General features: G+C 39.6%; 7 protein-coding genes across 8 annotated transcripts; 2 read left to right on the top strand and 5 right to left on the bottom strand.

The window, feature by feature from the left end:
• Positions 1-1,939: 1,939 nt before the first annotated feature.
• LOC111602997 (homeobox protein prospero) lies at positions 1,940-8,632 on the bottom strand. Its single transcript, XM_030222889.1, is given in 6 exon segments — positions 1,940-2,316; positions 2,391-3,424; positions 4,404-5,686; positions 5,759-6,393; positions 6,458-6,872; positions 8,469-8,632. Coding segments are annotated over 6 exon segments (3,495 nt in total). The 5' UTR covers positions 8,512-8,632; the 3' UTR covers positions 1,940-2,231.
• A 1,040-nt stretch (positions 8,633-9,672) lies between these two features.
• LOC111602985 (putative ammonium transporter 2) lies at positions 9,673-11,984 on the top strand. The gene is made up of 3 exons (XM_023320380.2): positions 9,673-10,166; positions 10,575-10,970; positions 11,030-11,984. Exons 1-3 carry the CDS (start codon positions 9,727-9,729, stop codon positions 11,952-11,954), a joined length of 1,761 nt encoding a protein of 586 aa, XP_023176148.2. The 5' UTR covers positions 9,673-9,726; the 3' UTR covers positions 11,955-11,984.
• Positions 11,985-13,089: 1,105 nt separating this feature from the next.
• On the bottom strand, positions 13,090-16,818 carry LOC111603010 (heat shock 70 kDa protein cognate 4). Its single transcript, XM_023320415.2, has 2 exons — positions 16,664-16,818; positions 13,090-15,134 (listed from the first exon to the last, which is right to left on the bottom strand). The coding sequence occupies exon 2, from the start codon at positions 15,132-15,134 to the stop codon at positions 13,176-13,178; it is 1,959 nt and encodes a 652-aa protein (XP_023176183.1). The 5' UTR covers positions 16,664-16,818; the 3' UTR covers positions 13,090-13,175.
• Positions 16,819-17,353: 535 nt separating this feature from the next.
• Positions 17,354-18,364, bottom strand: LOC111603011. Its single transcript, XM_023320417.2, has 4 exons — positions 18,124-18,364; positions 17,871-18,065; positions 17,538-17,778; positions 17,354-17,471 (listed from the first exon to the last, which is right to left on the bottom strand). The coding sequence occupies exons 1-4, from the start codon at positions 18,339-18,341 to the stop codon at positions 17,355-17,357; spliced, it is 771 nt and encodes a 256-aa protein (XP_023176185.2). The 5' UTR covers positions 18,342-18,364; the 3' UTR covers position 17,354.
• Positions 18,365-18,897: 533 nt separating this feature from the next.
• LOC111602983 (28S ribosomal protein S10, mitochondrial) lies at positions 18,898-20,036 on the bottom strand. The gene is made up of 3 exons (XM_023320379.2): positions 19,942-20,036; positions 19,634-19,872; positions 18,898-19,369 (listed from the first exon to the last, which is right to left on the bottom strand). The coding sequence occupies exons 1-3, from the start codon at positions 19,948-19,950 to the stop codon at positions 19,114-19,116; spliced, it is 504 nt and encodes a 167-aa protein (XP_023176147.1). The 5' UTR covers positions 19,951-20,036; the 3' UTR covers positions 18,898-19,113.
• Positions 20,037-20,038: 2 nt separating this feature from the next.
• Positions 20,039-22,132, top strand: LOC111602981 (protein arginine N-methyltransferase 1). The gene is made up of 4 exons (XM_023320376.2): positions 20,039-20,153; positions 20,214-20,824; positions 20,880-21,061; positions 21,436-22,132. The coding sequence occupies exons 1-4, from the start codon at positions 20,132-20,134 to the stop codon at positions 22,124-22,126; spliced, it is 1,506 nt and encodes a 501-aa protein (XP_023176144.2). The 5' UTR covers positions 20,039-20,131; the 3' UTR covers positions 22,127-22,132.
• A 183-nt stretch (positions 22,133-22,315) lies between these two features.
• On the bottom strand, positions 22,316-24,132 carry LOC111602982 (probable histone-binding protein Caf1). 2 transcript variants are annotated; one of them, XM_023320377.1, is made up of 3 exons: positions 23,798-24,132; positions 23,175-23,735; positions 22,316-23,044 (listed from the first exon to the last, which is right to left on the bottom strand). In XM_023320377.1, the coding sequence occupies exons 1-3, from the start codon at positions 23,817-23,819 to the stop codon at positions 22,335-22,337; spliced, it is 1,293 nt and encodes a 430-aa protein (XP_023176145.1). In that variant the 5' UTR covers positions 23,820-24,132; the 3' UTR covers positions 22,316-22,334. The 2 variants fall into 2 exon arrangements, with proteins under 2 accessions (XP_023176145.1, XP_023176146.1); XM_023320378.1 differs by having other exon boundaries at positions 23,175-23,732.
• Between the last annotated feature and the right edge of the window lie 142 nt (positions 24,133-24,274).

The raw sequence follows: 24,274 nt of genomic DNA, 5'->3' as shown, positions 1-24,274 counted from the left end.
AACGTTAGCAAAAATCAACCAAATTTTTATTATAGATCCATTTATTTGTTTTAAGCATATTACAATTTTCACATTATCGTTTTTGAAACATGATTTTTTTAGTATTTGGTAAATTACATATTTTGAAACATTTTTTGTGTATTTTTTTAAATTTATGTATCGCACTTGATTCGTTTTCCTAGCGCACACTAATGTAATTGTAAACTACTATGTATGGTATGTTTATTTGTAGTTGTTTTTAATTTCTTTATTATTTTTCGTGTTGGTTTACTGAAATTATTTCGATATTAATTAGCTTAATTAATAAAAATTCGTACTTAGTCGCGATTCACATACATACGTTTTGTTTGTTATTTAATTGCTGGAAACATTGTTTAATTTAAGACTATTGAGATTGAGTAATTTTTAATTATTATAATACTTTTTCAAATACGCTTTTCGCACTTGATAACAGAGACTTTCATTTGTTTCATTAGCTTCGTTTTTATTTCATTTTTAAATAACTAATGTCGAGAATTCATATCTAAGAATTTGAGCGATGTTTCGAGATAATTACGTAAATCAATAGTTTTTGATGAAAGATGGTAACTAATGAATGAATTTCCACTATAATTTGTGAGATCTAAAGTCATCTAAAACCGAAATAACTAACCAAACTGCCTCAAAATGTGCTTTAAAGAAATAGACAATACTTTAAGAACATTTTCTTAAGAAAATATTAGTTGTTTGATGCTAGCATTTCTATTATGGTCTTAACTACCTGAAGTATTGACTAATTCCAAAACTCAGCTAATTATTTTTATTATATTTAAAAAAAATTTGTTTATCTAATAAGCTAGCCAAGCAACAGCTCAGAGCCTAAACTGTTGCTTGGTACGTTTCTTATGGCATGAAATTATAAATACCATACTTCTTCATTGTATTTGAATAAGTACGCGTTGCTTACAAGATAAAAATATGGGACTCACTAAAACAATGCGTCCATTTCGTGTACAACAGCTTTTTGTTTGTTCGTTTTGAATATTTGTCATAAGTCTGTGTCGTATTATCAATAGATGTTCCAAATAAATATTCAATATAATTGCATAACACAATTAGAGGAATACTATTTAAAACATACATATAACAATTACAATTCATTATATCCTTAACAAGAAATTAATCTAATAAATATATATATATATATATATATATATATATATATATATATATATATATATATATATATATATATATATATATATATATATATATATATATATATATATATATATATATATTTATGCTTTACGTTTTACTTACATACATTGAACACCTCAAAGTGCTGTTGGATATCCATGCGTATACTTAATATACAACACATACAATTTAATCTCCAATTATCCAATTAGGTATTCAGCTTCAGATCTCTTACATAGTTTACATATACATTTTTAGAAATGGGTGAGTGTGAGTGTATTCAGTATCAATGAATGCTTATTCATATTTCTGTGTGTGAACCTTGGTTTGAGCTGGGAGGACAACTCTCAAATTTGGTCAGCTTAAATATACAGAATATGTTTATATATATGTATATATATATTGTAAATACAGAATACAATTTATTGACAGTTATCATTGGCAAATTGGAGTTTGTTTTATTTTGATTTCAACTATTTGCTCTACGTATATATACACATATAAAACAAACAAACAAACAATACATACTTTATATATATAATTCGACTTTAATATAGATCGAAAAATTTAAATTTTTTGCATAGTCTTTCTACTTAATTTCTGTTATTATAATTGTTTTCTGTTTTTATTTTGCTTAACACGTTACAATATTTAACAATTTTGAGCTTCTCTAACGATTTGAATAATTTTTGCAACTCTTTTATGATACAATTTGAATTACTTACATAGTTACAAATATACACATATGTGTGCCGATATAAGCAAATTTTACATGCCAATGTTGGTTATCATAGCAACACAAATATATATCTATATTGTTATGTTCTTTGAGCAATTTGCAAGTACATATATTAGAAGTATACACCTAAATTTAGCACATCATTTTTTACAAATACATTTCAAATTTTTAATCAGGTTTTTGTCTAGTTATATATAGTATATGCCATTTGGGTTGTGAGTTGGATACAGAAGTAGAAGCCTGCCTTTTCTTTAGGATGCACATTTTGGCATTTGGATTTGGGTGTGGCATCTTAAAGAAAATGGCTCAAATCTCATTCGTTGACATCCTCATCCGATGAACTGGCCGCAGGGATTGTTGAGAATTGCCACGCTTCGCGATTGTTATTTTTGCTGACACTATATAAAATATATATACATATATGTAGATTATTCGATTTTTATGTGATATCTATATTGTAGTATATATATACCCATGCTTTTTTGCATTGCTGGGCAGCGTATGCGAGCTACGATAGTAACTGTCGTGTGGCTCCTCTTTAGTCTCCTCCAGTGATTTGCGCTGCAGCGTCATTGTTTCTTGTGGTGTTAAGGCGCCTGCTCCACCACCACCGCTCAGATCGGCGTCTAGATAGTATTTGGCACTCTGTGCGATTTTGCAGTTCTCGCATTCGCTTAGATAGTCATCGTCAAGGCTGGTATCGTTGGGCAGGAAATGCTCGTTAGGATTCAAACAGTTCTTCGATGTTGTGCATACAGGCAGCTGTTTGCTAGACGTCCCACTGCGACCGCTCTGCACCTTAGCCACCAGCTGCGGATAGCTGGGCATCTGGCAATGGGCAATGGCCTTGCTATTGGTAGCTGTTGCTGTTGTTGGAGTGGTTGATGCTGTGCTTCGCTCGCTGTCACGCTTCACGCGCAGTATTTTAGGCAGTGTGGTACTCTTGCTAATGGCTGTTGCCTTCTCATTGTTATTCTCGATTGGGGGTATGCTGATCACCGAGGGCACCTTGCTGACCACGCTGTTAATGGTGCTGTTTAGCGAGATCTTGCCGCTAATGTGCTTCGGCAGCGTGTAGGTGACATGGTTATTGGCCAGTGGATAAAATGTGCTCGAATTGATTTTGCCGCTCGACTTTTCCCCGCTGCTGGACGAGGGGCTATTTGGTGGCAGGGTCAATGTTGGCGCTTGCTCCTTCCGTTGATGTCCGCTGTTATTCGTAGATTTGCTGAGGGTATAAATAGTGGCCACAGCATTGTTGTTGTTACCTCCACTGCTACTGTTGCTGCTGCTGCTGCTACTGCTGTTGCTGCTGTTGTTGCTGTTGGCACTGCAGCTATTGGTGGCAGTGGTTGTTACTGTTTTTAAATTCGTTAGGCTTTTGTTGAGTTTCGGTGGTAAAGTTGGATTGCTTTGATCGTTGTTGTGCTGTTGTTGCTGCTGCTGTTCTTGCTGATTATAGAAATGTTGCTGCTGTTTCTGCGTCAAACTCAAGTATGCATCAACCTGAAAAGATCGCTAACGAGATTAGCAAAAAGTCAAAGACATTTAAGTATGATAATTACGGAGAATGAAACCACATAGGAGCCAATCAAATAATAATTGAAGCACAATTTCCCGGGAAATTACTATTATTAGGTTTATGTTTCAAAAGCATTTATCCGCATTCAAACTTTTCGGTTTGGATATGAAAACACAATATTTTCAGTTAAACAGACGCAAAATAGAAAACGATGCAAGTTAGAGTGCTCTTGTCGGGAGTGCCCAACTCGAAGATACCTGATTTGGCTTTAAGGCTATTCAAGCTTTATTTTTTCCTGTTACGAATGGTCTAGTTGGATATAATACTAAGTGTCCGTTTACATGGACGGAGAGAGGGAATGTCTAGATCGAATCTGTCTCTAGTCCTGGTCAAAATTATATATACCTTACCCTATCATCCATGAAAATTTGGAAAATATATACCTCACTAAAATCGTATGGCAAAGGGATCGTTTGAACCATAAATCGAAATATGATTTATTAAAAATTTATATTCGACTTCATATATTGCATGCATTCGATCAAGTCTATGGGTATTACGTATTCTGTCTATCATACTTATGTTATTTATATAATTTGGTTCTATATTTTAATAAGAAACTCATTGATTTTTTTAGCGAAAGCAACTAAGAAAATAATTCAACAAAAGTTAATTACTCAAAGAATAATTTAGAAAGGCAAAAGATCTTTAGAAACAGCTAAATAACGGATTAAGGATCACATAAGAATGTTGCATTAATATACTTTCGATTATTTTGGTTTCATTTGCCCGTTTTTAGATTTGATGTGTACATATGTATTAAAGGATTTTGCAAAGAACTGAATTTCGAATATAGATACTTTTGGTCTGACTTCTTATACATATGTGTACATCCTAGTATAGAATCTATCGAATATCCAAAGTTCAGCATTCACAATGGGATTACTTACATTTCGAACTCACCTTTCGATTCAAATATGCGCTGGAGAGCATATCGACGCCGGATTGGGTAGTGGCTGCTGAACCACTGCTGGACGCACTGCGTCCACCGCTGCTGCTACGAGCTCGTTCAGCAGCACTGCTCGAGCTACTGGACCGCTTTTGTACGCGTCCAAGTACAATGGGAGGCGCGCTGACGTCCTCGTGGTGCTGCAGAGGCGGCGGCGGTATTATGGCTGACACACTGCTCGAACCGTGCGATGGATGTGGCTGCAGCTGCAGCTCGTCGCCCACCTGCTTCGAAATGGTGGCAATTTTTGTCTCATAGGTGCACGTATTACGGCTGCTAAGCAAATCTTGTCCGTGCTGCTGCTGCAGCTGCAGATTAGTTGTTGATTTGGCGCGCTGGCCATACGCTAACGTGGCGGCATGTCGTGTGCTGGAACTCGGTGAAAGGGCACAGCCGTTGCTGCCAGTGGATGCAAATAGTTTACCGGCGCCGCTGAGGAATGCATTTGCATTGGCATTAGCATTGCTGCCCATGTAGGACATAGGCACATGCTGTATGGGGCACTGGCACATGGGTTTCTTGTTCGTTTTATCCGTGCTGGAACTGGAACTGCTGCTAGTGCTGGGCTTTGGCTTAACGCTAACCACCTGCAGTGGATCGGCAACAGCAAAATAGCGTGGTATGGTGCGATGATAGCGACGCGAGCTGGATGGCGTCTTACTGCCGTGCTGCTGCTGTTGCTGTTGCTGTTGGGATTTCAGTGCAGCATGCAGCGGCAACGGGAGAGGCAGCGTCTGGGTAACCGAATCAGATGTACCGCTGCTGCATGTGGGTGGCGTTGTTATCGTCGCTATGTCCATGGCTGGCAACATATCTATGGCAGTTGTGGACAATGCTGCTGCGAGCAATTGCTGTTGCTGCTGCTGATGCTGATGATGTTGCTGTTGCTGTTGCTGTGCCAAGTGGTGTGTGGGCGTGGTGAACATGTCGCTTGTGGCGGGCAGTGAGTGATAACTAGCTGCACTGGCGCTCGCATTAATCTCCACATCGGCTACAGTTAGATATTGCTGCTGCTGCTGTTGCTGTTGTTGGTGCAGCAGCTCTTGGGAACCACGTGGTGTACGACGCGCTGCTGCATAGGCCAGCGAGCTGGAGGCGCTGCCAGCAGCGGTAGCCGCTGCAGTCGTTACACTGGCGCTTATATTGAGATGGCAATTCTTATAGCTGCACTCGCTGTTGACACTGGCCTTGGGAGTTGGTAGAGTTTGCATACAAATTGAATTATTGGGCGTCGGTGCTGGCAGCTGTTGCAGCTGCTGCTGGTGTTGCTGTTCCAGACTGTGCTGCTGCTGTTGCTGCAGCTGTTGCTGTTGCTGTTGGTGTTGTTGCTGTTGCTGTTGCTGGAGCTGTTGGTGTTGCTGTTGCTGGAGTTGCTGCTGCTGCTGTTCGCTTTGCAAGCTGTAAGGTGGCTGGTGATTCTCCCCTGTGGCAATTGTGGTAACTCCGCCGCTATTGATGTTTATATTAATCAGATTTGTAGTGCTCTGTGTGTACTGATTGGATTGTGCGGCAGCAGCAGCAGCGGCAGCAGCAGCCGCGCTCAATTGATGTGCATGCGGATGCGCTGCATTAACAGGCACCAACTGTTGGGCATAAGCATGGGGATGAGTATGCTGTTGTGGTTGGGTATGCAGCTGTAGTGTATGTTGTTGTAGGTGCTGCTGCTGCAATTGCTGCTGTTGTTGCAATTGCTGCTGCTGTTGCTGGCTGACACTGGTCACGGCCTGGCGCTGAACATGGCTGGGCAATGTTACGGTGCACTGAGCGCTCAATGCTTCCGCCTGGGATATAGCGACTGCCTCCTCATATGGCGGTGGTGCCTCGCCACGCGGAAAATATCCGCTTGGTGGCTTCCATAATGGATAATGCGTGGTAGCGGCGCCATACGAATAGTCCATAGCACTCAGATTGCCCTCCATGTAACCCATGTTGCCCGCAATATATCTGCAAAGTATATTAAAATACATTAGTATGCTGAGTAAGGAAATCAAACGCCTTGAAAACTCACCCAATGCTCCCAACAATACTACGTTGATCCTCCGCATTCTGGCGGTTCTCGCGTGCTCGCATTTTGCGCTGTCGCAAACGATTGACCAGGAAGAAGAGCAATGATAAGGAAAGCGTGGCCGTAATGCCACTGGCCACCAGTCAAATGCCAAAATCGGTGCTGCCATCGCTGAACTGGTCGTCCAGGCAAATGACCTCGCAGCAGTTGTTGCCACTGCCAACAGTTTGAAAGGATTTGCACTTGCTAAACGCCTCGCATAGTACCATTTTACACGCCTTGGGCAATCCGCTGTCGCAGATGCACAGTCGACAGGAGTCCGGCCCGGGCATATAATGCATGCCAGTCTCATACAGTTTGCCATTGTAATCGCGGCAATGGCCGCCCTGGATGAGGCTGGAGCTCACAGCGTTGCTATCTAATGGGTCAGAATTAAAAAAATTAAATATAATATAATATATCTACTGTTATATAAACATTTTTATGTTATTAAATACTAGTTCAAAATTTTGATTAAAGCTTCAATACATCATTTTTACCAATTGTATGATATAAACATTAACTCGTAATATCCTGATTTCTATAAATAATATTGATATTATTAATTTCATTAAATTAAAGTTAAGGATATCACTATTAATCTTGCAAAAATAAGGAACGAATAATAGAAAAATATGGAAAACTTGCTTTAAGTTAAATACTAGATGAAAGTTGAAATGAAATTATAATGTGAAACATATGCATGTATAAGTATTTATGTACATACATAAGTATATATGTATGTATATATTTTCGAACAACTGTACGATTCTTTATTTTGACACACTTGACCAAGTTTCGCTTTGCTGCTGATTTAGCAGTTACCGTTTTTCACCCAACAGCACCCCCCCCCCCCCTCACACACACACACAAAAACATCTACACTGGCATATTGAAAATGCAGCAGGTGCTGGACCCCTCAGCCCGTTTCGAATCGACCCACAGATACATAGATATCTCTACAGATGCATATGTTCACGCCAGATGCATGTGTGTATGTATGCATATATACATGGCCATAACATTTATCACTTGAATGAAATTAAATGCAAACGTATTACATTTTCAGCATAATTTAAATGCTAAACAGCAAAAGGAAATTCAAATTAAAAACAAATATATCCAGCAAACGTCCTCTGGCAGCAGGAAAGTGGAAAAGGGGCCGCAAAAACATGCACTGACACAGTCGACACAGGCGACACGAACGACAAAGCACGAGTGCGAACGGCTGGGCAGGAAACACACGAACGAAAATGGCAAACAGCGTGCTTTACGCCCCCGCGCAAGAAAAAATTGGTGCCTCAGTGCGAGTTTCCAAGTGAAATTTTTGCAATACACATATACATTCACACACCCAATTCAAACCCACTCGCACACACCCAAACACATGGCAAAGTATACATACATGCAAAAATGAACACCACACCAAACAACCACCCACAAGCATATATACAGACAGAACGGAGAGCAAGCGAGAGCGAGAGCGAGAGCGAAAGAGAGAGAGAGAGAGAGAGGAAGAAAGTAAAAGCGGAATGGGCAGCACTAACGCAAAATTTTGCACGGCATTTCCTTCACCGAGCTCAGTGGTAGGGCGTTATGCCCCCTTTTCGCAGGAGTTGCTGCCTGCTTGCTGGCTGAGAAAATGAGCGCAGCGCAAGTGTGTGTGTGTCCGTTTGCATGTGTATGTGTCCCCGTGTCCCATAAATTGTGAAACTCTGCTGTGGCCATGGACCATATTACAGTTATTGTAGATAGAGAACAGCAATCGAAATTGATTTTAGAATGAAAAAATAATATATTTTCATTTAAAGTCCTCAATCAATGTATAAATGAATACATTTAATTTCAATCATAAAGCTCAAAGTCATGAAGAAAAATATAAATTTTCACTGTTTTACTCTCTTTAGTACACCAAGGATATGGCTGTATGGTTGTGTGTGTATAAAGTTTTTCAATTTTCACTAAATTCTTTTACCTTTGGCATTTCCAATAAACGCAAGCACTGCCAAAAAATACATTTTGCTGGCGTTAATATGCACTCTCAACTGCACAATTAACTTTAAATTAATATAAGATACACAGTTTTTATTTGATATTTTCAACGGTTTTAACGAACGTTCGAGCAACACCAACTAGTGCTAAAATTGATCTGTGTGACCGCTTGCGTTAACGCTGAAATACCTAAATTGAGCTTGAAAACGTATTTAAATACTAAAAATACGAATTATAAAAAAATAACGTTACACTTTTGGGGCAAAGCAAATAAAATGGCGGCAAGTCAAGTTAAGGTATCTGAATGCAGCTCAAAGTATGCTATAATTTATGATTATGAATGAAAATTGTATACATTCACAAAAGAAATTCACAATCATTTGGTAAATGTGAAAAAACATAAACAATAATATTGTACTGCTCACTACGAAAGTTAACCACACAGCATCTTCAATTTAACTCTCTGCTCGATATGTTCAGCAACATTGTTAAGTCTGCAACATGTTGGCAAATATGTAACGCCTTTGCGAATGATATGACTTTGAAATAACTTGAAATTGGAGTTGCCTTTCAAGACTATCAACTGAAAATAAATTTAAAATGAAAAATCTTGTAATTAAATTTTGTGCAAAATGCGCTCATTAGTTTTGCAAAGTGTTCGAAGTCATGCGATGCCAACAACAACAACAACAGCAACAACAGCAACAACAGCAACATTAACAGCAGCAGCAACAGCAACAGCAACAAAATTAACTTAAACGCAATGTCAAGTTCAGAGCTAAGCTGTGGTGAAAAAGGGTTCTAGTAGATATTTAACTTACCTACATCGTTAGCAGATAATATCTATACACTGCATAATTTAATAAAAATAAATAAAATTCGCATGTTTTTTGTCTTTATAAAATAAAATTGAAATAATATTTTTTATTTTGCATTTTTTCAAATGAAAACATTTATAAAAATAAGTTGAAAATACGCAAATAGCCAATACCTTATTCTTTTAGTACAGGGTATAATTAGCCCGTACACTCGTAAACAACACGCACGTAAAATGAAACTAAATAATTTAGCTTTTTGGTTGGGCGCTGCGATTAGCTTGCATTCAAATCAAATGAATGTAATTTGTCAGTTTTCGCATGGAAAACGAAAACAAATTTACAGAATTCACTTCTAGAGCAACTCACCTGAACACCGGACGTGACCAAGTGGAACTAAAATATATAAGGAGAAGGGAGAACAAAATGAAGTTGGAGAATGCCACGGCGTCGCAGATGATAGCACTGAAGGGCGTGGTTCGCAATAGCAGCTATGTGATACCGGGGCTATATGATCTGTCGATCGAGGATACCAATTGGGTGTTGACCTCATCCTTCATCATCTTTACAATGCAAACGGGTTTCGGGATGCTCGAATCGGGCTGCGTTTCCATCAAGAATGAGGTGAACATCATGATGAAGAACGTGATTGACATTGTCCTGGGTGGCTTCACCTATTGGCTCTTTGGTTACGGCATGAGCTTTGGACGTGGACCCTTCTCGAATCCCTTTATGGCCATTGGTGACTTTCTGCTCGACCCACCCGTTGGCGACGAACTGATGGGTCAAATCTTTGCCGCATTCCTCTTTCAATTATCCTTTGCAACTACAGCAACGACCATTGTCAGCGGCGCCATGGCCGAGCGGTAAGCAAACAAATTTGCTGATGAATCATTTCATTATTTTTTTCTTTTATTTTGTCTTGTCATTAATATTTATTATTATTATTTTTATTATTAAAATATATAAATATGCCAGAATATAAAAATTCTTAACAAGATTTCCAATCAGATCATCTAATACCTTCTATATTGATATTAACTACATTTTATCAAAATTATTTTATTTATATTATTCATATATTTTTGATTAGCAATAAGTTTTTATATAAAACTGATTATTGTATTTTATTTTATATTTTGATTTGTTATGACATTCTGTGAAATCATATGATATGATATGATATGATATGATATGATATGATATGATATGATAAGATATGATATTCTATGAAACGACAAATGATACGATATGATATTGATTGCACTTTACAGCTGCAATTTTAAGGCCTACTGCGTGTTCTCATTCCTAAACACTGTGGTCTATTGCATACCCGCTGGCTGGGTGTGGGGTGAGCATGGATTCCTCAATAATCTAGGAGCCGTGGACATTGCGGGCAGCGGTCCAGTGCATTTGATTGGAGGCGCTGCATCGTTTGCATCGGCTGCCATGTTAGGTCCACGCCTGGGTCGCTATGCAGAGGGTATTGATCCATTGCCACTGGGCAATCCGGTGAATGCGTGCATGGGTCTCTTCGTTCTGTGGTGGGGCTGGCTGGCCTTCAACTCAGGCAGCACTTATGGCGTTAGCGGTGCCAAATGGCAGTATGCAGCGCGAGCCGCCGTGATGACCATGATGGGCTCTTTTGGCGGTGGATTCGCCAGTTCGCTGTAAGTGAAGATCAACTGCAATGAATTATCGCCAACCCACTAATCATTTCAAAACGCAGCTATTCGTTTTGGCGTCACGATGGCCGCATGGACATTATGGACCTGATCAATGGCATTCTAGGTTCTCTGGTCTCTATTACAGCCGGTTGCTTTCTGTATCGCGCTTGGGAGGCGCTGCTCATTGGAGCATTGGGCTCGTTGCTGTGTGTGGTTAGCATGCCACTGTTCGATCGAATGGGCGTGGATGATCCGGTGGGGGCCAGTTCGGTGCATGGCGTCTGCGGCATTTGGGGGGTCATTGCCGTTGGCTTGTTTGCTGACAACCCTTTGCCCATGGACACAACTAAGGGACGCAGTGGCCTGTTCAAAGGGGGAGGCTGGTACCTGCTGGGCATTCAAACGCTGTCCGCTCTTTGCTTGGCCTGCTGGGGGATTTGCTCGACATTTTTGCTGCTCTACGTGATTAACAAAGTAATACCCATACGAATGGACCCGCACGAGGAGCTGCTGGGCGCCGATCTCACCGAGCATCGCATACGACACACACAAATCGGACTATCTCGCGCTATTTCCGCATTGGCACCCATTAAGATAGACCTGAACGAGATTGTGGGCATCCAACCAATTGGAATCAATCCTGGCCACGAGCGCAGCATCGAGCAACTGCGTGCTGCCGAGGATAAGCTGCAACAGTGGCAATCCTATCTGGACCAAGTGAGTGGTAAGGCACACAAACTGGGTACGCCCCAGAAAACGCTCGAGGAGCATCAGCTGGAAGCGGACATAACTCTCAGCTTGAAACCTAGCTTAACTGAGCATCGGCAGTCGGGCAGCGTCTTTGGGCGCAGAGTGAGATCGGTGCACATTAAAGAGGATAACTGGAGCCAGGACAAGGGGACCTACAAGCCCAACGATAGTGAGCTGCCAACAATTAACCGAGTAGCCAAGCTGGACAAGGATGGCAACTTTGCCTGGGTCGATTAAGCACTCAAAAGCTTTTACCATAATCCCCATTTGAAGACAGCTGAATCGTTAAAATACAAAGTATTACAGTAACTCTACATTTGTTATGTTAGCTATATAAATTTGTTAAATTTGGTGTAGTTCTTTACAAGTTAAATAAATAAAAAATTGAATGCTTACGAGAAAGAAAGGGTGAAGAAAGATAGATAGATAGATAGGGAGAGAGAGAAATAGAGACACAAAGAGATATAAAGAGAGACAGCGAGAGAGACAGATACAGAGGGAAAGAATAAAGATTTTGATTTTCTTAAAACCAGCCACATATATTTTTATATGTAATTATTAAATTAGTGTAATTAATTAAATAGTGGACAAGTCGTATCTAAATGAACACATGCATAAATAGATACACACTAACATACAATTAATTAAGTAAAACCATTCATTACATCTAGGGATATATTATACAATTTTTATTCATATTATATTATTAGAACACCGCACTGCATTAGAACAGCCGTGGTGCACCGCCATTGGCCACTAGCAGCTCATAAAACGAATGATCGAAATTATAGCTTAAAGAACGACACTGAACTGGAAGTTACAGCTCATGAGTTCTTTTCGGGAGTTAGTTTTTATACTGGTTCTCAAATTGTCGTTTTCTTTGAAGGTGAGCAGCTGATATTTCAAAGCAAACAATAATTTGTTGCTATGAAATTCTTGATTCCTTAAACAATTCAAGTGATACATCAGCCCAAGTTTATGCTACACTAAAAGTCCAAGAAATCCCAAGAGCTTCGCCATGCAACTTGGTGTTAAACAGAAGTTTAACACTTTATACATGCTCAAATTTTAACTGCCTTTTAATACCCGAAGATCAGTAGATATAAGTTTTCAATACTTTACTCATGACCGTCCCAACGCTAAGCTAATGCCATGTTTTTATGCAAACCTCAATTTGATTTATTTTATTCAAGTACAAGCAAATATATTTTTTGGATGATCGATCGATGTATGATAATAATATAATATATATGTATTATCTTATGTATAGAATAGTGTTTGGGGTTTTCCTTGTTTTATATATATATTTTAAATGTTGCAGTTGTATTATTATAATATAGTTTCCAAGAGCAATTGTCGTTTGTTCTTGATCTTATTGTTGGGAGTTTTCTAATTTAGAATCCAAGTTGTGTAAAATGTAAAATTGATTTATGGTATGGTTTGTGGTTGGTGAGTTGTTTAATCGACCTCCTCAATGGTGGGGCCAGCACCGCCTGCACCAGCAGCTCCAGGAGCAGCACCCGCTCCGGGCATGCCACCAGGCATACCGCCGGGCATGCCTCCGGGAGCACCACCAGCGCTCTGGTAGAGCTTGGTAATGATTGGATTGCAAACACCCTCCAATTCCTTCTGGCGGTGCTCGTATTCCTCCTTATCGGCCAGCTGATTGGCATCCAGCCACTTGATGGTCTCGTTGCACTTATCCATAATAGTGGTGCGATCCGAGTCGGAAATCTTGCTCTTCAGATTTTCCTCATCCAGGGTAGCCTTCATGTTGAAGCAGTACGACTCCAGACCGTTCTTGGCAGAGATAGTCTCCTTCTGCTTCTCGTCCTCGTTGCGGTACTTCTCGGCCTCGTTGACCATGCGCTCAATATCCTCCTTGGACAGACGACCCTTGTCGTTGGTGATTGTAATCTTGTTCTCCTTGTTAGTCGAACGCTCCAGAGCGGTGACGTTCAGAATACCGTTGGCATCAATGTCAAAGGTCACCTCAATCTGGGGCACACCGCGGGGTGCGGGAGGGATGCCCGACAACTCGAATTTGCCCAACAGATTGTTGTCCTTGGTCATAGCACGCTCGCCTTCGTAGACCTGGATCAACACGCCGGGCTGATTGTCCGAATAGGTAGTGAAGGTCTGGGTCTGCTTAGTGGGGATGGTGGTGTTACGCTTGATCAGCACGCTCATCACACCGCCGGCGGTCTCAATACCCAGCGACAGGGGGGTAACATCGAGCAACAACAAATCCTGCACTTCCTGCGACTTGTCACCGTGCAAAATGGCAGCCTGAACGGCAGCACCGTATGCAACAGCCTCATCAGGGTTGATGGACTTGTTCAACTCCTTGCCGTTGAAAAGATCCTGCAGCAGGCGCTGCACCTTGGGGATACGGGTGGATCCACCAACCAACACAATATCGTGAATAGCTGACTTGTCCAACTTGGCATCACGCAGTGCCTTCTCTACAGGATCCATGGTGCTACGGAAAAGATCAGCGTTAAGCTCCTCGAAACGGGCACGAGTGATCGAGGTGTAGAAATCGGTACCCTCGAATAGCGAATCAATCTCAATGCTAGCCTGCGTGGAGGAAGAAAGGGTACGCTTTGCTCGCTCGCAAGCAGTGCGCAGACGACGCAGAGCACGCTTGTTGGTAGTCAGATCCTTCTTGTGCTTGCGCTTGAACTCCTGCACAAAGTGAGTGACTAGACGATTGTCGAAGTCCTCACCACCCAAATGGGTATCACCGGCCGTAGATTTGACCTCGAAGATGCCGTCATCAATCGACAGAATGGAGACATCAAAAGTACCACCGCCCAAATCGAAAATCAACACATTGCGCTCACCAACAGCCTTCTTGTCCAGACCATAAGCAATGGCTGCGGCAGTTGGCTCATTGATAATACGTAATACATTCAAACCGGCGATGGTGCCAGCATCCTTAGTCGCCTGACGCTGTGAGTCGTTGAAATAGGCGGGCACAGTGATGACAGCATTGGTAACCGTCTTTCCAAGGTACGCCTCGGCGGTTTCCTTCATTTTGGTCAATACCATGGAGGAGATCTCCTCGGGGAAGAAGGTCTTCTTCTCATCCTTGTACGTAACCTCAATCTTGGGCTTGCCATCAACGCTTACAACCTCGAAAGGCCAGTGCTTCATATCAGACTGCACAGCCGAATCATCAAATTTGCGACCAATCAGACGCTTAGCATCGAAGATAGTTTGGGTTGGGTTCATGGCCACCTGATTCTTGGCGGCGTCACCAATCAAACGCTCCGTCTCCGTGAAGGCAACATAAGATGGGGTGGTACGATTACCCTGATCGTTGGCAATGATCTCAACCTTGCCATGCTGGAACACACCTACGCAAGAGTAGGTTGTGCCCAAATCAATACCAACAGCTGGAGCTTTAGACATCTGTAATGAATGAAGAAAATGGGTAAATTTTAGAAATGTTTGTATACGTTATTTTTTTGATTCGTTTTTTTCCTAATTTAAAATTGTTTGTGTGTCAACAACCTTACAACATTTACATTCTTTAACGGCATTTCCACCGAGACATGATTGTATTTAAAATAAAATAAAAAACAATCGATTCCTCAATCGATAGACTTTGGACTTTTGACTGCATAATTAATAAATATATTATATAATTTGTTGGAAAGTAATATATCCATGCACATTTAATTTTTATAAACAAGCAATTTATTTGAAAACAAAGGCTGCAACCCTGGCCGTGAAAGCGTAATTCAATAAAAATTAATGTTTTGATCATTTTCAGGCCTTTTTCACTAAACTTCATACAACGGAAACAGGTTGTTGCTAATGTCATAGCGAAATCCAAAAACGGTGAAACGTGAGCAAATGACTAATTTATATGGCCAAGAAACACGTATATACATCTATGTGTATGTATGAACAAATTACTGTGTTCATCTCCAAACAAGATAAACATAGGTAACAGAAGTTCAGCTGCAGCTGCTGAATTTCATCAAGGGATGGAAGTACCGCATGGACAAAGGCGAAAATTCTAGAATACTATAATCCACAAACACGCACACACATATACACACAAGTATATGTATGCATATATATAAAACCACGCCGTTGCCAAACCGATAAGTTTGTACCTTGTATTGTGCGCATGAACGAGACGACAATAGTATACCAGCACGAGCGCGCTAAATTTTCATATGTACGTTTAAACATGTTTTATTCCAACAACGCATGTATTCTCTGAAATGCCGGTTAGCAACACGCATTATGAAATAAAGAAAATATAAATGACCTAAAGTCCAATCATTTTGGCTAATAATTTCTTTTCACAAAGTTAAAATTTTAAATCATAAATATAAATTTAGACGTCAGCATACCAGCACTTTTATGACTCATAATGAGTAGGTAGGCGAATGGCACATATATGTGTGTGTGCGTCTGATGCGGCATTTTTCCCAATGGAATATTCCAGCAACTCATTTTAAATAAATCAGCAACTTAGGAGAAACCATTTAATTTAGATGTATATGTACTATGTACATAAGACTTTCATTATTTATTGGAAGTCACAAATGCAACAGAAAAGTCGGATGACGCAATATATATATATATATATATATATACATATGCATATATGTAAGTAAATTCGATATGCGTGACTATATTACATATTATATTCAAGTATTTTTGCTCACATTTCAAAGTTCAAGCAACTGCAGCCATAATTATTTATACAATTCAATGACGAAGCTGCAGTTAAAATGACCCCAATACCTCTTGCAACAATGCATTTAACGCCAAATTATTGATTCTAGTCGTATAGCACATGGAAGTCAATGGAAAATTTTTTCAGGTCAAACGCACGCGGCAATGAACACGTGCCGAATTTAGCGTGCATTTTAAAACACTTAGGCAAGAGAAAAATTTTATTTTCTAAATATAAAACTTACCTTTTTTAATTTGTTTAGTTAAAATGTACTAAATATATGAATAACCGTGTAATTGCTACTTCACTTCTCTGTCCCACTTAAATTTCTTTCTGCCGAATCGACACTCAAACGTTCGATCAACCTGGCACTTGTATTAGGAATAATGATGGCGTACGGTTGTGCCTTTACTTATAAGCCCGTTGCCCTGCTCTGGAAAATTCTAATATACTTACTCTCACGATGTGGCAAGGCTGCTAGAAAACAGTGCTGCTCTAGTACCGCTCAGTATTTATCGAAAATAAAGAATGCTGCAGCCCTGCTTTCTAAATTGGCGCTGCCAAGCTGATAACAAGCGCGCCAAAATTCAAAAAGAAATTTATGATACCTTATGGTTATAAATCAATAAATGGCGATATCAAGACCCCACATCAAAGCTATCAAGTAGCTAATAGCATGCAGCTTATCAGCAATGCTTTGTTGATACTAACAGGATTAGAATAGTAAGTGGTTTTTTTATAGGTGTTTGTGCACTTTATCAACAGATTAGTGCATACCAACTACATACGCTTTAAATACATATTTTATCGCACAGCTTATCATTACGTTGTGCAAATACACATACGTCAACCGATTTATAACCAATAACCAAAGTGGAACATCTTTGAAATGTATTTTTATTACTAAATTCATTATGAATATTAAACAGCCTTATTTACAAGTTAACGAGTTTACAATCTGGTTCCACGCCTTCAAAAATCGGTGGCTTTTCCCCACCTCCGCCGCCTCCAATAATACTTTGTAGGAGTGCCGGAAGTTTTCTATTGATCACCTGTAAGGAGTGTAAATTATTATATTTCATTTATTATATATTACTCGAATATTTTGAGCTACTAACCGTTTCGAGAATTGCAACTACTTTAGTTTGCTCATATTTCCAAACATCACCCAATAGCTCGACCCCCATTTCATTAATAAGATTATGTATAAAATTATCAATTCGCTCTTCCTCCATTAAATTTTGGAAATACATTTTTAAATCTCCCAAAAGTATTTCAATTTGTAAGTCTGTGATGGCCAAAGTGGTCGCAAGTTTTAATTTCCATGACATTATAAAAGAAAAGTTCGTCGCTGATGCTCTAAACAGGAGGAAAAATTGCGGGAAGAGATTTATAGGTTTTCAAAAATTATTTTTATTTACATTTTTAACACTTGTCTCTATATTACTCACTCTGCATTGCCGTCGCCAGCTAAATTTAGAATATATGCCAAGGAACCTTTAGCAGTGTAAAGAGATTTGAAATAGGTGTATGGAAAAGTGATATTAAATGTGCTTCGTATACCAGGAACAGCATTAATTTTCAGGGTATTTAAAACGAAATCGGAAAGTCCTTTAAGTTGAAAGTCGTTAATCGAGCCCGAAAAGCTGGAAACATGCATATATATACCTAATTATATATAATCGAGAAAGTAATTGGACTCACTCGATAAGATATTGGTTATTCACAGCTGTCTCGGCAGGACCTAGCTCAAGTGGATCCAATGCAGGTAAGCCCAAATTGGGTATCGGGTGGCACATACGCATACGCAACTCTTCCAAAAATTCCATTATTGTAGCCTCATATAGACACGCGACAGGCCCGAGGCAACTGTAAAGAGAGGCAGTCGCCAAAAGAACTCGCAATATATAACCCGATTGCATATTGAAGATCCGTTTGCTCAGGGCGAAAGCACGCAACTGAAGTGTTTAGCTGAAAGTATTTGGTTTTTGTCAAGTGCGACCATATTCAGTATCCGTTATGAATGTCAAGATACGATTATAGTAATAAGTGATATTCCCTATCCTTAGCGTGGTATATAGCGTTCGCTGTTCACTTTGTTCAGCCAAGATCGATAAATACGCGGAATTTAGTATTGATCGGCTTTAAGAGAAGACTTTCCGGCATGTAATACAACTTTTCATATAAATGGTTAAACCTAAAAAATATTTTCAAATGGGAGTATTTTTATATACTTTCTTGAAAACTCAAACTTTTTAAAACTATCGCTAAAAAAGAATTAATTGCATAAAATATGTTAATACTTTTATTTTCTATGCTAACAAACAAACCAATTGAGTTCTTGGCATTTCAATAATAAATGCTTTGTATTCATTCTATAATTTATGTTCTTCTTCACGGTGTACAGCATATTTGCATCTTTGTTTTGACTGAAATTTTAATATTAAACCCAAAGCTTATCGCCAAAAAGCTGGTGGGGCCTGAACTGAGCAAATCCAATAACAGGTTTATTCTTATCAATGGGCTACTATTTTTGATTAAAAAGACACTTTATTTGTTTTTGACCATCGAACAATAATCTCGACGCTACTGTTATTAATCGCTTCAATGACTGTTATCAAATACGTAGCTGTTAAGTATGTAAGTTATATGCACAACATTTACAACTAATTTAATTAAATATTTAAGCTAATGCTAAACTTGTTCTGGTGGCTGTTGCAAATGCTCGGGCACCTGCTGTAGCTCCGTCTTTGATGCTTGAAGTGCTACGCCCTCCGGCAAATTGCGTTCAATGTACTCCAGAAACGTGTCCAGCGTTGAGCCTGTTAGCTTATGAAAGTTCATGTATCGAAAATGAGTTCGTATCTCATATTGCACGCGATGCTTCTTATAGATGTGCACCGACTTCAATAGTGTCATTCGTTCATGGTGTGCCTTGCGCGGGCTCCAACTGTGAATGTTCAAAGTAAATTATTAAGATGAAACATATTTGCGTTTAGTTTATAATATTTAAAGATAACAGAAAAATTTATATTTTTACTATGGGAATTAGTTAAAAAAGCAATCATATTGATCCATCGCACCAAGCGTAAGTAATCGTACGTCTTCTGTTCTACGTGAAACAGGGGACATGGGACAAATAGGACGGACATTCCAGTCCGAGATGTTGCACACATATTTTTTGTTGAATGTACATACATATTATTAAACTTACCACTTGCCCAACTCAATGCCCAAATGCTCGGCTGCGGTTGTAGCAAACCAGGTATAACTTTTCAAAACTGCCGGATCAATGCCTCTCAGCTCGATTTCCAATTTGCTATAAAGCTTATCAATTTGGCCGGAATTGACAGCAGGAGAAGCATCAGCAGAGCTCGCGGTCGTATTTGCTGCTATGCTGCTTAGAGCTGAGGCACAGCGCGCAGGCAGTGTCAAACGCAAATTTCTAAATGGCTAAATAAAAAGAGTTGAACCATTAATTTACGTTTTAAGTAATAAATAAAACGGAATTCAACAACGTACCTGAAGCATCTTGTTATTACAACCAAAAACAGGGTTATGCAAGTGCAGGGATGCGAGAAAACAGCAATTATCGATAGTTTAATAACATTCACCGGGATGTGGTAACACTGTTCTTTTCCGCACGTGCTGGTTCTAAAGCCGCCTTCATACTCTTTGGTATTGTTAATACGTTGGTTTCTATTTATTTAATATGGAAAACACAGAAAGTAAAGGTAAAATAATAAATAAATATATTATGAACCCAATGCTCACAATAGTATTTCTAATAATAGCAAATGATTCGAGCTCTGATGAGGAAGCATTCGAAGATATTGAGGATGATGAAGAAATTGACGAAGACGAAGGAGAGCCAACAACTTGTTTGTTTTGCACTCAAGTTTTTGCCAGTATTGATCCGGCGATCGAGCATTTAAATGTCGACCACAATGTTAACTTGTCGCAGCTGAAGCACAAATTCCAAATGGATCAGTATGCATTTATTAAGTTAATAAATTTCATACGTGGAAATCGAATAACTGCAGAGCAACTGCTACTAACCAAACAACCAGAATGGAATGACGAAAAATATTTAAAACCCATTCAGTACGAGCCATGGCTGTGCTATGACTACGATGCTATTAAAACAGATGTTCCAAACGCAGGTGCCAGCGTAGCGGATCTGATGCAACGCATTGCCGAACAAGGCAAATTGCTGCAGCAAGCCAGCCAGGATATGGAACGCATGCGCAACGACTACAAAGATCTTCTACAGAAGGTGCACGGTGATGCAAAAGAGCACCCAGCTACCAAGAATGGAATAGTGCGGAATGCTCCAACGCTCGATAAAGAATATTTCAATAGCTACTCACACTTTGGCATACATCATGAAATGCTTAGCGATACGGTAGAGCTTTATATATACTTATATTATTATTATTATTAAAATGTCTTTTATAAAGGTGCGTACTAGCAGCTATCGCTCAGCCCTAATGGAAAATCAGACATATTTGAATGGAAAGTCAGTTTTGGATGTGGGCTGTGGCACTGGAATACTTTCGATATTTGCATCTCAAGCTGGCGCTAAAAACGTTGTTGGCATTGACAATTCGGAGATAGTCTATACGGCTATGGATATAGTCAGGTAAGGGAAGGTTTTGTATTAAATAAATTTTTAAGGAGACTATTTTTTAATAATGAATTTTAAATATATTATTTTCATATATAGTTTAAATGATTTTAATTTAATTCTTTTACTTAAACCATAAATAAAAATATTAATAAAACTTGCTAATTTGAATTTGCGGGACCGGTATTCAATCTAATTAGAAATACATGGACCTGATCCAACTAGATTAAACGAAATGCGGCAAGCCCAGTTAGAATTTAATATAAGAAAATTCGTTTTGGAAATTAATTTGTTACTTAGAATTATAAGTAGAATGACCGAATAAATTAAATTATATATATTCATATTTTAACCGTTTAATAAAGGTAAGCAATTATTCTCATTAACAGAAAAAACAATGTAAAAAACGTGAAGCTCGTTAAGGGTCGTTTGGAGGATACTGAATTGCCCGAGGCCAAATACGATGTCATCATATCTGAATGGATGGGATATTTTCTGCTCTACGAAGCAATGCTGGACACAATCATCTATGCACGCGAAAATCTCTTGAATCCCAATGGGAAAATTCTACCCAATCGCTGTTCACTCCATTTGGTGGGCATAAATGAGACGCTGCACAAGCATCACGTAGAATTTTGGTCGGATGTCTATGGAGTAGATATGAGTGACTTGCGCAAGCGTAGCATAGAGGAGCCGCTAATGGAAGTGGTCAATCCAGAACACATACTAACCGAAAGCGAACAAATAGCCAACTTTGATATGATGACAGTCGATTTGAACTATTCAAATTTTACACATGAATTTCATTTGAAATGCACGCAAACGGGCAAATTAGCCGCGTTTGTGGGATACTTTGACACGTTCTTTGACTTGGATAAACAAATAATGTTCAGCACATCGCCAACCGAGACGCCCACCCACTGGAAGCAGACAGTCTTCTTCATGGACCAGCCACAAACTGTGCAAAAGGATCAGGTTATAAGTGGGAAGATTATGTCGAGACGACATCAAGGAGATGCTCGTGCTCTGCGTGTGGATATTGAAGCGTTTGGCAGACTGTTCAAATACACAGTCGATTGATTAGTTGGTCTTCAGATTGTTTTAATGCAAGATTTTTTTTTAGACAAAATGTGAACTTAATTAATTGTAAAAGTATGTAATATATAAATTAAAATGAGTACACGCTGCCAGGTAAGCTGGCTTTGTGCTTGGAGCCAAGAAAACAATTTTACATATATTTCTTATGGGAGGTTGAGGAAGCAAATTCCAAAAACATAAAATGTGAGCTTTAAGCAGTATTGGTTTCCAGATCGGAGGCGGGTATTTCTGGCTCCTCATCATTGTACACATTCTCGGCCATTTGCCACACTTGCATGATATTGTCCTCCGAAACGGAGCAAATGATCCATGGTTCATTTGGGTTCCAGGAGAAGTCACTGATTTTAGCCGTATGGCCGCCGTGTATGAAAAGCAGCTCAGGCGGTCCATCTTCGGCATCCTCAGAGCTCTGCTCCTCACCAATTTTCGACAGATCCCACACATGTAGGCGTCGATCGGTACCTGAGGAGGCCAAAATGGTCTCATTATGGGGCGACCATTGTACCTGAAAGATCTCATCCTTGTGCGACTCAAAGGAATGTAGTTTCAGCTTCAGATTACGCAAATCCCACAAGGCGACCGTCTTATCCGCCGAGCCAGTGGCCAATATGAACTCTGAGTATGGATTAAAGCTTAAGCAATTCACCTCTGCCGTATGCGCATCGACGGTATGCGATGGTTTCGATGTGTTGTTGTTGCGCGTATCCCAAATCATAAGCTTCTGATCATCCGCCACCGAACCAAAAAGCGATTCATGCAGCAAATGCCAAGCAACATCCTCAACGACGGCCGTATGACCAGTGAATATATTTTTCGCATCGATAACGCGATGCTCCTTGGGTGTGGCATTAATGTCCCACAAGCAAATGGTATGATCATCAGAGGCCGAGAGCAAGTAGCCTAAAAAAGCGAAAACATGTTAATTAGCATATTACATGCTGTTATATATAATCCACATATAAGAGATGTCTTTGTATTAGACTTCATTTACCCATGTATATTTATTTATAAGTCGAGATCTTCCGCTTACCATTCAAATTGGGATTCCAGGATAGACCGTATCCTTCCTTTTGATGTCCACGCAAACGTAAGTCAGGCTGGCATTCGCCGGATGGTTCAGGTTTGCTTGGATGTTTTGTGTAGTCAAATACGAGAACATCACTCGATGGAGTTTTCGTTGCTATAACGCAAGCATTTTGAGGCATATACCGTGCCCGGTTCACTTCGCCTTCGTGATTGATTTTGATTTCAATTTCAATTTTCCCGCAAACTGAACCAAATCCGCCAAACTCGCCCTTCTCATTGTCATAGTGGGAGCCATCGAATTGGGCATCCTCACTGGGCAGTTGGACGCTGGCAATAAGCAAATGATTTTGTTCATCCGAGGTATGTGTACCCAATATAAGACGATGCACGGAGTAATCCTTGCCATCCTGTTTGGTCACATCAGGCAGCCATTGAGCCGTCAGCGAGGGCCATTCCAGAGCGTGCGTCATTACCAAATCATATAGAAATGGAGTGTTCTTTTTCCATATCTTGTATTCTTCGTTGATCACACGCTCCTCGACGGCATCGTCAAAGGATTCCGCTGCTTATAAACAAAATGTTAATATAATTGATATTTAAATAAAACTTTCCACATATTTTATTTACCATTGTCGCTGCGATCCACCATTTTGACGCACGCAGCTAAATTATAATTTCACGCAAATTTTTGTGCGCGTCGCAAAATTCAGGCGCCAAAACAACAAAGCGGCGGCGGTAAAAGCGTGTGCACAGAGTCGGCAAAAGTTTGCAGGCTTTCGAGCCTTAAGTAAACGTTCTCGTTTAAGATACACTTGTGGAAATATCACTTAAAATGTGTTTACAACAATTGCAAATGCCCTTGCACTTTCTGCAACAATACTTTCAGCAAAAAATAAGGAAATTACTTTTCCTCTTTTTTTTTTGTGCAAGCGCGTCGGCTGCTATATGCCACAGAGATGATTGTGAATCCTATCGACAGTGATGTGATCAAGTCGATAAGTTTAACAGAATTTTTGTATACAATGACTGTTATAAATAATTTTGTTGTTGAGTTGTACCAGTCTGTGGAGCAGTTATGTTAGTTTGGTACTGTAAATAAGTAAT

This window comes from Drosophila hydei, unplaced genomic scaffold (assembly GCF_003285905.1).
Source record: "Drosophila hydei strain 15085-1641.00,03,60 unplaced genomic scaffold, DhydRS2 tig00000063-arrow-pilon, whole genome shotgun sequence".
NCBI lineage: Eukaryota > Metazoa > Arthropoda > Insecta > Diptera > Drosophilidae > Drosophila > Drosophila hydei.
Note: the sequence above shows the minus strand (reverse complement) of the source record. Positions and strands in the feature narration are given on the sequence as shown.